Source organism: Lytechinus variegatus, chromosome 5 (genome assembly GCF_018143015.1).
Source record: "Lytechinus variegatus isolate NC3 chromosome 5, Lvar_3.0, whole genome shotgun sequence".
Taxonomy (NCBI): Eukaryota; Metazoa; Echinodermata; class Echinoidea; order Temnopleuroida; family Toxopneustidae; genus Lytechinus; species Lytechinus variegatus.
In genome coordinates this window covers 16,359,482-16,372,156 of record NC_054744.1, presented here as the reverse complement: position 1 = coordinate 16,372,156, position 12,675 = coordinate 16,359,482, and the positions used below count along the sequence as shown (strand labels likewise).

The 12,675-nt window shown below is 34.6% G+C and overlaps 1 protein-coding gene across 1 annotated transcript in view; it reads right to left on the bottom strand.

Annotated features, from left to right (window-relative positions):
- Nucleotides 1-614: 614 nt before the first annotated feature.
- LOC121414909 (sorting nexin-27-like) overlaps nt 615-12,675 on the bottom strand; it is a 77,062-nt gene continuing 65,001 nt past the window's right edge. The window contains 8 exon segments of the mRNA XM_041607956.1: nt 615-3,767; nt 4,067-4,261; nt 5,375-5,503; nt 6,117-6,220; nt 6,223-6,265; nt 6,841-6,933; nt 10,556-10,722; nt 12,432-12,510. Coding sequence (XP_041463890.1) covers nt 3,720-3,767; nt 4,067-4,261; nt 5,375-5,503; nt 6,117-6,220; nt 6,223-6,265; nt 6,841-6,933; nt 10,556-10,722; nt 12,432-12,510 — 858 coding nt within the window. The 3' untranslated portion in view covers nt 615-3,719.

The following is a 12,675-nucleotide window of genomic DNA, read 5'->3' as shown; positions in this document are numbered from 1 at the left end:
ACTATAAAGGACGTAGAGAATTCATTATTTTCCTGCACGTGTACATCACAATTGAATGGAAACCACAAAATGAATCTAATTACAATGCCTGCATTGAAATAACCATCTCAAATTTCATCCAAACGACACAAATATGTGAACATTTCTACAGTGATATTTTAACATTCATCGGAGCTAGTGAAGATCACCATGGTAATATATCAGTCTCATGCCAACTTGTGATATTACAATATCTATTCAAAAAGCAGTCTTGGTGAGAGAAGGGTGCACTGCTCCACTATAACTCATATAAATCTCCTGAGTACCGGTACATTTCTATTTTTCAATACGCAGCCCTATTAATTGTATGCTGGTAAGCTGAGAATAAACAAAAATATACAAAAAATACTGATATGTTTCAAACCATTATCAAAATGAAGGAATAATCAAATTTCTTGTGAATAAATGTAATAAATGATGTCCTACAATGTAAAAAAGATTGATTTTGAAAATGCATATTAGACTGATATAGTGAGCTCAGTTGTTGGAATTATTCAACTCGCTTGTCATATCTTATGCACCATCATATCAATCAATAATTACCATCTAAATTGAGGTATGTTTTGAGTTTGACATATAAATTTTGCTGAAAATCACTAGGGAATTGTTAAAAAAAATAGGAAGCAAATCATAAATGGGGGAAAGGGAAGATATACGTCCAGACTTAAGAATAATTACATAAATTAAAACTTTAGGGTGAAAAAATTAGCACAAAATGCAGTACAGGGATTACACTCAATATAGCTTTACAAAAAGAAATATAACTTCATATGTATAGCTTTGAAAATATATGTACTATAAAATGATATGGATAAAATGAGTTGTATCAAATTATATTCACAGCAAATTAAAAATACAAACATAAACCAAAAGTAATATGTAGATTTAAGCTGGCAAAAATATATGTTAATTTTCCTTGAAATGAATAGAAAGACTCTGCTTTGTTTAGCAAAGTGACAGTATTTTACAGATTTCTACTATAATGAAATCAATTTTTCTTATCCACAACTGAAAAATTGAAATATTTAGAGTAGATACTGGTAATGAATTCAGCTGTTTTCAAGTATATGAAACAAATCATTAACCTCTTGTATCATGAAAATATATATTCTGAATGCTATAAATCTCTGTGTACAAGCTGTAAGACTTGAAGAAAAACAATAACAGGGCCCCGTCTTACAAAGAGTTACGATTGATCCAATCAATCGTAACTCTATGGAAATCCATCAGTGTCATAACTTTTTTCTACAGGAAATTTGCAAAATGTCATTTGAAAACAGAGGAAAACACACCAAAATTTTTAAGAAAGCAATGACTTTGTGGATGTACATTCATATTTAGAAACTTGTTTGAACAAACATGCATTTCATATGTTGACTTTGCTGGCTTTCCATGGTATTACTGACAGAATGAAAATAAAATTTAAATTTTCGCCAATTCAGGAATAAAATATGTCAAAAATTAATTCCAACTCAAATCTGAATAGTCCATATCGATTTCGATGTCACTCTGTGTGATATCCAACGTCTTGATGAACTCTTCATCAAAACTCTTTGACAGAGTAAGTGGTTTTCCGAGACGTGGACGCAGCCATGTTTGCTGAATTCGACTGCACAACAGTCTGGAACTTGCTACACACTGATGCGTGTCAGCTGGTTTTCTCTATTATACCGTGCTCAATAGGAGCATAAACTTTTCTATGCAGATCTATATAGCAGCCAACCTCTACAGTATGCACACGCAATATTAGCAAGGTAAATCATGTACAAGAGATACTATAGCGCAGATAAAACGTACGGGCAGTTAAGGGCGGTTCAGTGTGTCACAGGAAGGGCGGGTCAGGGGCTATTTGATTAAAGGCCCTGTCAAATCGCCACGTCCAAGCCTCGCGTGTGACTTGCGGGCAAATATTTTTCCTACACGCAAGTCGCCCACATTAACAGTATCCCACATGCAAGTTGCCTACAGAAGCATAAATAGTTTTGAACATAATCAAAACTTTGTTGCGGGTGAGTTGCGAACAATCACACGCAAGGCTTGCACAGAACGATGTGCCAGAGCCTTAATACTTTACTGGATCTTTTTCTGATGATACCCCAATGATATTAGGTGGAGCAGGGTTACACATCTAATGACAAGCCACAATAATAAGTTAACTTAAACTCTTCTTCACTCAAAAATATAAGGTTTACACAATATTAGATTAAAGAGGAACATTAATGGTTGTCAGGTAAAATTCTGTGTAAATTTTATGCAATGTTGTGTAAAAATCACCCAATGACACATATTTTTTGTTACCCAAACAAATTTGCATGTTTCCTTTAAACCCAATATTAGGCAACAATTTTTACATAAATTTGTTAGAGTGTGGTCTGTAATGTTTCCTATCACAAAATGTTTATCATCACACAATTGCGAAAACGGATTCAATATTGGTGTTAACTTTCAGCTTTCAAGACTTAATACTCTGCCCCAAATTGGAACCCTTGGGACTACAGAAATCTCTTCCAATTTATGAGATTTAAGTCAAAAGTACATGAAGTACAAAATACTGTATAATCAGGGTCCAGTAACACAAAAGTTAGCAATTAATTGAATGCTTGATTTTTACAATTTAGATTTTACAATGTAGTCAAAGCAATTAATCATAGAAAGATGTGTCTATGATGATTGTGAAGATTTGGGTTACAGGCCCTAGGGTAAGCCATGTATGATTGATCGTATTGATCATTGTGTGGAACCAATGATTTTAAAATGTGCAATCAAATTCCTAGCTTTGGGTTAAGAACCCCAGGGACCGTAACCCAGAGCTTTTTAATACCAATGATTGTAGACACATTTTTCGACGATTGATTGCACTAACTCCATATCCCATAGGCAGTTAGATATCATTTGGCGACAGAAGCGATGGTTTGTTTTCTTAAATCTGATCCTAATTTGAAGACCTAAATCTCAGATCAGGTAAGGAAGTAGAGTTGAATACAAATATAAGCATTCTCCTAAGTTAAGTTCAAATTACTGTTCTAGAGCTCCAAACACTGTTGGAAGTGGAAGTTTACTCCAATCATTTTACCTTGAAAACCACGCAGTATGCCAGATGGACACTGGCTAGAAGGGTGCAATCATGAGAGGATTCAACATCAATGTGGTAATTTCTATCAAAACAAAATTCTAAGAATCAGAGAAAAGTTAAGATTGAAAAAAAAAATGATAAGAGTATGGAATTCATAAGGAGCACAGTCTCATATTCAAAATATTGTGACACTCAATTAAAATATCAACATTTTAAAACAGCTGATAGAAAAGAAATAAAGCTGGATTGAAATATATTTCATATTCTACCAAAATAAAAAAAAATCCATAATTACATATCTCTTTGATTACTGAGGAAAATATAATCTAACTAAACCATGGGATTTTCTGCATTATTACCATTATGTCTAGCCCTCAATTGAGCATGGTAAAAATAATAGATCATATTCTGTGTACAACATCAGTAAATGTCCAGAGTATAAAAATAACTGGTTATAAAAAGAGCATATCAATGGTTTGATGATATGTAAGATTTGCTTGCCTGTATAAAGCTTTCTTTTTTATATATTTATATTGTATACATATATAGTTTTATCTGTCCTCTGTTGGTTTGCAAATAATGCTTTGGTAAAATGGAAGGTCAAAGGTCACAAGCCCTCATCATCTTCATTTATGATGTCTCTGTGTTCCGGTCTCTGAAATATGGAAGAAAACATGAAAAGTATGTCAAAGTTAAAAAGCAATGATAAAAAGGTACAAATTTAATATTACAGCAGAGAGTAAGTTTGTTCTTATAATTTTTTTTCATTTCAAATTTAAAAGAATAAGTTTTTCAAGCAATTATCATTGCATATTTAATATCGCACAGTAATAAAAGAAAAATATTCAGTATTGGCAGAACAGAATAATGAGTTTAATCAATGTGATGTATTACAGGGAAGAGAATGTGAAAAATGTTACTGTCAATACTGGAAAAAGAAAATAATTAACTTACTCTATGTAATTCCTCCTCTTCCTCATCTTCATCATCATCATCTTCTTCTTCCTCCTCATCATCCTCCTCCTCTTCATCTTCTTCCTCCTCTTCTCTGTGATTGTTTGGTTGTTGTCCATTGCCATGACGATCGTTTTCTCTGCACCACTCCCTCTCTTTTAGCACCCTGGCGAAGCACTCATTTAGAAATTCGAACTGGAAAAGAAAATGATATCTTAACATTTATGCATCAAACACAAGATTTAACCGCCATTGAGCCGGGCTATTTGGATCACCCCCCCCCCCCCATCCACCTTACGCTAGTGACAAAAATTGACTAGCACCTCACCTGTTAAGAAACCTTCAATCTTGTATAGTAAATTTACCTGGAAAACTTCCATTTTTAAATATGAATTGATGATGCTAATTTGCATATGATAGAATGAATTTGCTCCAATTATCAAATAAAGCCACAATATTGCTCATTTTTTTGGTCAAGATACTCTTTGTAAAATTGTGATTAAATATGGTATTTTTTAAAAATATGGTTCAATTTTTTTCTAATGAATTTAAAGGATCTTAAATTTATTTCTTTGGGTTTTTTTTCTTTTACTTTAGATTTGGTTTTTATTACTTTTCCCAATTTTTTTTCCAGAACATTTATTTTGATCATTACTAGCATGAAAATAATTGAGCTCAAACATTACAGTCATTCATATCATTGACTTGAAATCTTCATAATTTGTTCATGAAATCATACTTTTGAGCAATTTTGGGGTTTGACATGCACAAGCCTTACAAAATGCTATGTAACTTCAAATCTACATACAGAATGCCCCAAAGACATCTTAATTGTGTTAAAGATAAATGCCAGTTGTGGTAACGATTTCAAAATGAGTTCATACAGAATCCAATAAAATGACCACCAAGTGTCTGTTTGTATAAATAAAAAATATGTGCCAAAGGAATCTTGAAGAAATTGTGTAATTGCTGAGAAATAAGCAAATAAGCACTGGATTTGGGTCAAGCGTCGAGCGGACATTCAAAGCAATAATAATACACTGTCCAAGGTGTGCTTATCCGTATTGGTGAACTTCAGTGTGAACATTTTTCAGCGTAGATTTCAAGATTTCACAAAGTTCAGTTTATGTAACTGTACCAGATCTAGATCCTCAATGATATAGTGACAATTAAGCCTGGTTTTACTGACTTTCCCGTGAAATCAGTGTTTACTGCAACTACTTTCCTTTATCTTTAAGCAACTTATGAAAATCCAGATAATCATTATCTTATTATCACAATACAGGTATTGTAATGAGAGATGCTTACATATTTAGTAAATACTCTGACCCATCTTGGTTTCTTGCCTGGCTTGGTGTACTCAAAACAGAACGCCATTCCTTCCTCGTCCGTCTCATATTGACTTATTTCACTCCATTCAAATGAAGGCGCTTGGGCCTGCAAACCAGAGAAAGAAAATCACAATCACTTGAAAGATTGGAAGAAGCAGAGTTAATATCAAACATTAACTTTCGACCCAACAAAAATTTGATAAGAATAAACAAGGGAAAAACCAAAAAAGCTTAATGTGGGTAATTGAATAAAAAAGCAAATGAAAAAAAAAAGAAACTTGAATACAGCTTCGCTATTTATTTCACAAAACAGTAATGCAAATCCTGGCTGGTATGAAGGGATCAATGACGTCAACCACTCACTATTACTTTCATATTTTAGTATATGACATACAAAATATCTTTATTTTCTCCTCACTATAATGTGAGACAAAGGTTAATTCTTCCCTGGAATTGCAATTGATATATTATGATTCAATAAAGGGTTTCCTTAAAAATATTATAAGATTGGGTCAGCCGTTGATAAGGTACATTTCTTTTTGGGCTGCTACCATCTCAGTTAAGTATTTCATTTCTGTTACTCTTTGACATCTATCATGTTTGTAATATTCACATTGTTTTCATTCTGCGAAAAAATGAATTAAATTGAATAGAAAATAAGTTTTTAACTTTAAAAGACTAGACAATAAATTTTGAATTATATAAAAGATAATTCTCACCTCCAGAGTTCCATCTTCCTTGCAAGCTTGTAGCGTAAACTTCCTGTAACTAACAGAAGGAATCACATGACCAGACTTCTTGGCATCACATGAACAATGGGGAATGCTATCATACCGTAACCTTCAAGACTTCTGGCAATTTTTAAGTACTGTAAAAAAAAAATGGAAAAAAAAGTGTTAAAAGAAGAGAAAGGGATAGTTATTCAAGCATCAGTAGCTATACAGTGCAGTTAAAGTAGCGTTTTAGAAAAAACATATAAAAGGCCTACACATTTACTCTATGATTACTAAGTTGTTTCATCACTTGCACTTGATGTCTTGAAGATAAATACACGATCAGGTTTTTTAATTAGACAATTTTTAATATAGACATCTACACCTATGAAGTGAATACCATTATTCACCAAACATTCTTGGTTAAATACACCATATATAAAAACAATGTAGAAAAGGCGAGCAGTCTTTCATTTCTTGATCACTAGCACATTCAACCTCTTTAAAGAGTCTTAATGACAATTTGAAGATAAAGTTCAAAGGCTCCATTTTACACCATGTTATATTTATACAATGCATACAGTCATGAGACTAAGATTTTCAAAAGTTACCAAATCCCTTTAAACTCTTAGCTAACTATCATCCTCATACTTCAAAGAAATCTAACAACTTTACTAAAGCAAAACTCAATTTACAAGTTACTCACTCACCACAATCACCTTCTTCTTACCTGTAATTTGTTTTCTTTATCCTGATGAACCTTCAGTTCATACAGCGTTACCGACGGACATTTTATCCGATTCTGTGAAATGTCGCTTATCGCCTGCAGAGAGGTTTAAAATTAGGAAATAGAAAGAAACAAACACTTTTTTTCATTTTAAGCTCTTAATAAAACTTTTGTATTACCTTCGCCAATAGCCGCAGGCCAAATAGAAAGAAACGAATCTGGTAAACACTTTTTTTTTGGAGCTCTTTATCAAACTTGTGTATCACCTTCGCAAATGGCTGCAAGCTCTAAGTAGGATATAATTTTATCTCTTACAAGATTAGCATGGTAATCTATCTTGTATTGCTTAAACCATATTAAATGTGTTGAAAGACATAACCGAGTCTTCAATGATATTGTTGTTGAATTTACTTTGAGCAAATTAAAGATCCTGTGGGTGTTTCATAAAGCTGTTCGTAAGTTAAGAGCGACTTTAAAAATGACTGGTGATCCTTTGTTTACAGTAGATTAATTGGAAATGGTTTAGCGTGTATATATTAAGGATCACCAGTCGTTCTTAAAGTCGCTCTTAACTTACAAACAGCTTTATGAAACGGCCCTGGAATTTGAAAAATGTATACAGAAAACATTTACTTTAAATGGTATGATCGAGCAGGGGATTTGGTTTTTGTTTCAATGTTTCACCAAATAAAATCTTGACAATTGCCTATTCATAAGATCAAATGTAGTGAATAGGCCAACACATTTTTGGGAGAAAATACAGTCATCACTACCCGACATTATTAGATCACCATCATAAACATAACATAAACAATCATTGTCAGTATCGTGTCAGTAGGTCGAGTCAATAATAATAATAATAATAATACCCAATTTTTATAAAGCGCTTTTCCCAGAATGGCTCAAAGCGCGTTACAGCATATTATTACCCCGGTCATTGGATTCATTTCAATCCCGCACGAAAGTGCACAATTTCCACTCCCTGGGGAGCATTCCTTGCATTCATCGCAGCCTCATTATGGCGCTGGCAAAATCAAACATACAATATCTTTCGCATCCTACCGGGTACCCATTTAGCACCTGGGTCGAGAGTGGCAAAGTGTGGATTAACGCCTTGCCAAAGGACGCTAGACCGCGGTGGGATTCGAACACACGACCCTCTGTTTATAAGGCGAGAGTCAGAACCACTACACCACGGCTCTTCCATAGAAACCTTGATTTTGATTGGCTGCTGTGCCCTGCTGTTACCATGGTAGTTGCCATATTGGCACAACCTACCCATAAGCCCTTTCATTAATCATGTCGAGCAGACAAATAGAGATTTGAGGAAAGAAGAAGTGAACAGAGGGCCTCCATAAATCAGTATCACACAATTGCTTGTTCAGATATGAGCTAACCATTGCCACATCTTTAGTATGCCAGTATAGTGGTATATGGGAGGCAGTCTGAGGCACACACAAAAAATGCCACAGAAGGTGGTTTCAAACCGCCTCGATCACAAGAATCCCCGTTAAATAAGAGAACTTTTTTCGGCTGAAAAATACCCATTAATTATTCCTGCATTCACACCGCCCTGAAACATACCCTTCAGGATAAGTTCCTGAAGTTACGAGCATGCGCAGTATGGTCTGATAAGCAGGCAATGCGCGAGATTCAAAATCACTAGCCCAGCAGCCACCCACGCCACCACACCCAACGACATGCTGGGCTAAAAGTTCCCGTAATTTGCTTTCACATCGCCAAAATACCTGCGACCTTGGAAAAATCCCCACGAAAGTTCTCGTAATTTCGCCAAGTACCTACTATTTAGCGGGTATTTTCTTTCGGGGAAATTACGCGTAGTTTGCTTTCACATTACCAAAATACCTGGTATTTTCTGATCGGGGTAAATTTCCCGATCAGAGAATACCTGGAACTGACGAACTTCGAGGCGGTCTGAAACCACCTAGAGACAAGAAAACCGTATCTAGCGGCAAACATTTTGAAGCGTTAATGCACCATGGGCATCAATTACAAGCACACTTTATGCTCAGCAAATATTGTAAAGATAAAAGAAAAAAAAGGAGAAAGCATTTTCACAACACCTGTTTGTGATTGTGATTATGATTATATTTCAGACAAGAACATTTTCAGAGCTCAAAAATCCATTCAGGATTCAATCTGACCACAGAAAAACAACATCAAAAGAAAAATAGATGAACACTTCTTTGATGATAACCAAAAACTTCCAACAGAAGTTCCATGTATCAAAAATTCCAATGATATTCAACAAAAACAGCCTGTCACAACCACACAGCCCACAAAGCAAAACAAATGTAAATTAAAGCATCAAATCCATTGTCAAACACTTTTGGCTTGCCCATGTTTCATGAAATTTATCACATCATAATTCTCTCATAAATCTGTTCTAAGCCAATCAATGGGCAGTATAGCTAGTGACATAATGGCTGGTAACATGTGACTGATATTGTTAAATAGAACATAATCAAAATTATTACCTACCTCCATGGATATATAAGGACTGAAAATACATTGTTTAAATGATTTGTTGAAATTTTGATGCTAGCAGTATTGCCTTCACATAATATATATTTCATGTGTTTTCTAATTACTTAACTGATCATGCAATGCAATGAACAGCATACAACAAATAAGGTAAATTGGAAAACACATTTCTGTTCTAGCAAAAGAATTTATCCAAATACTTTACCCTATCTGCCCCAGTTACTGACATTCCATCATTAACTTCATGTGTCACACCAAACTACATAATTAAGATTCTATACAATGTACGTTACAGTCCAGTTACTCTAGACCCACTGGCCTGTAAATCATGTTCCTTTTACCCTATCCCCAATCTCTTGTGACAGAGAAAAAAACTACTTTTAATTCTTAAACTAGACATGAATTACAACATAAAACGTATGTGCATACGTAAAAATATAAGTCCAAATGGCCATTTATTTGCTGACACTCATTTTGTTATTAGTGATAATGGAAATTTAAAAAAAATGTAAACAAAATATATCTTTTTTTTACATAAAAATGTTAAAATGCTGGAATATGTAAACACTATGATAGTGAACTTTTACAGTTTATTATCAAAATACCCCAATTACCCAAGATGCACTTTCTTTATATTCATTTCAGAGAGCTAATTCTTACTGATATTATTGCACCACAAATGCAGTGTTTCTCTAACCACAGGTAATTGCCGTGATAAAAACAGCACTCCTTCCTCATGATCTACCAGTTACGAGATTCCTCCAGCAGAGTGGATGGATGAGGTGTGAAAATAGAATTGTTTTCTGTCCAATTGTTTCCTTTGGAAAAATCCGGGGCCTGTTTCATAAAACCTTGCGAGCACATAATACGCCCACCCGTAATGCGTAAACTGAGGTCGTAAAAGTTGGTCAAGCTAGAAAAGTGAAAGGTGACAACTTGACCTTTGACCTTTTGACTAAAAAATCGATAGGCTTCCTGGGATCCATGCTAGTATCATACAAACCAAATTATATGAGCCTAGGTTGAGTTAAACTGAAGTTATTGCATTTACAAGGAAAAGTCAACGGATGGACAGACGGACGGACGAGCGTGATACCATAATAGTCCCGTCTAGAATATGTATCATGGTTTCATGTTCAACATTTTTCCTCCAGTGATCAGATAGTTAAACAAATTTATAAATACAATTCTAGATGAGCTTTAAACTTCTCACCTGCCAGAATAGGAATGACATGGTTTTCTCATCGTGGTTCATTAGAAGTTCTTGCGTTGGTGCAAAGACCCATTTCCTCATCGCTATGCAGCTTTCATTGGGCGTGGCCGAGGAGTAATTTTGAATGTACAAGTTGTGAGGGAACTCTGTTCTTAATAGTTTCCGATCTGTCAAAACAAAAAAAGACAAAAAACAATCACGATCACAATTAATCATCAAAGAATATCTCATCTTAGCAGAGGGAAAATTATTACACAAGGGCTTGGGGCGATTTTGTCCACGAAATACTCATAAGTGCCCTAGAAAATAAAAAATAAAAAAGAGAACTGGAAAATCCCTATTCACTGCATGTTAAAATGTATCCAATGTTGCAGATTTGCGCAGTAAGTTGTAAAAAAAGCCCCCCCCCCCAAAAAAAAAATTGCCTGTATCTTTAAAGGAAGCTTAAAACTGTTAAACAGGCGAGAAATTGCCCAAAACAAAAATCTATCATGGGTTTTATAACTCAATCTAATTTATGATATCATATTTATTGCAGCTGGCAAAGACATGTCTGTCTTTGCTTTCAGATTGATTTTCCAGTTCAGTTTAACAGAAAACCTTCTCAGGCAGTACAAAGTCAGATATTGAGTTACACTTGGATTTCTAGGGCACATGGTGAAATAATAGCAGGCCTATTGCTTACATCCTTCATGCCATTGACATTTTCAGATGTGATGAAATATAAGTATATGTATTCTATCCTGCAATCATAGAATTTCATTTTTCCTTGCACCCAAAGGCATCTAAATCCACCCACTGTAATAATTACAAGCTGTTTTGTGGCAGAGTGATTTTTATTCGCATAAAAATCAACATTCTGCAACTAATAAAAAATACCATGGCAACAATGCATTACGGATTATCAAAATCAAGCTAGCTTCCCAAGTTACAATCATTTACTTCTGAATTTAATTATAATTTCAAAATGAGTATCACCCATTTTCAGATTTCAAGTAGCATGTCTTCCAATTTAATTTGACTTGATTACACCAATTATCAAATATAGGTACGCCATTTTATAATTAATTTGCAGATCTGATTAATTTTACTCAGAATGGAGTTGATTCCAGCATCAACATAAATTTTTTGTCCACAGAAATAGACAGTCAATTATCAATGATCAATTTTACAAAATTCCTTTAATACAGACCTCATCCAAAATCACAATATGTCACATGGCCTTATTAGTAGAAGGCTACCTTTGATATATCCTTTAAAACAAAGCATCACAGCTCATTCATGGAAAACCCAGGTTGATTACGCATCACTGGTTTTCACTTGCTTCTTATTGAATTTAGTAATTACATTATGCAGAAAACGGTAAACCTCAACTCTCGCTTGGAAACGTCTCCATGATTCAGAACTCCAACATGTCCACCTGATCCACTCCATGTGCAAATTACTATGTATAATACATACTCGCTGTCATTCTCCTAGTCTCCCAAACATTTGAAAGACAGATCATACTTTTTTTTTTCAAATTCAATTTGACATGAAAGTAGTATTTTAACTGTCATTCTCTTTTTCATAATTTCTATATGTTCACTTTGTACCCAAAAACGAAAAGAGATTGCTTATACCTCATTCACATTTGCTCTACGGCGGCCGTACGGCGAGTTAAAAATAGCCGCTTTAACATTTTGCAATAGCTACATATAGATTGTTTTAATAAAAATGAATAAAACGGCCGTTTTCTACTCGCCATACAGCTGTTTGAGATCAAATGTGACTTGAGGTATTATCCTCCCTCCCTCCTCCCTCTTCCCCTCCTACTGCTCCCCCTCCCTCACTCCCTTGCCCTTCTCCTCCCCTCCCCCTCCCTGGCTGAACTTACCAAAGCCACTTTCAGTGGTTTCAAACAGGTAGAAATAATTGATCATCCCTTTATCCAAGGCAATCTTGTGAACTAGACTCTGTCAGAAATGAAAAGAATAAACCACATTGAAAAGAATAAACCAAATTATTCAGGTTCAAATGTCAATTCTGAGGTTTAACAACAATATGAATCACACAACATACACATGCTAAGGGGAAACAAATCCCTGATTGATACCTAAATAAGTTCCAAACAACCTCAC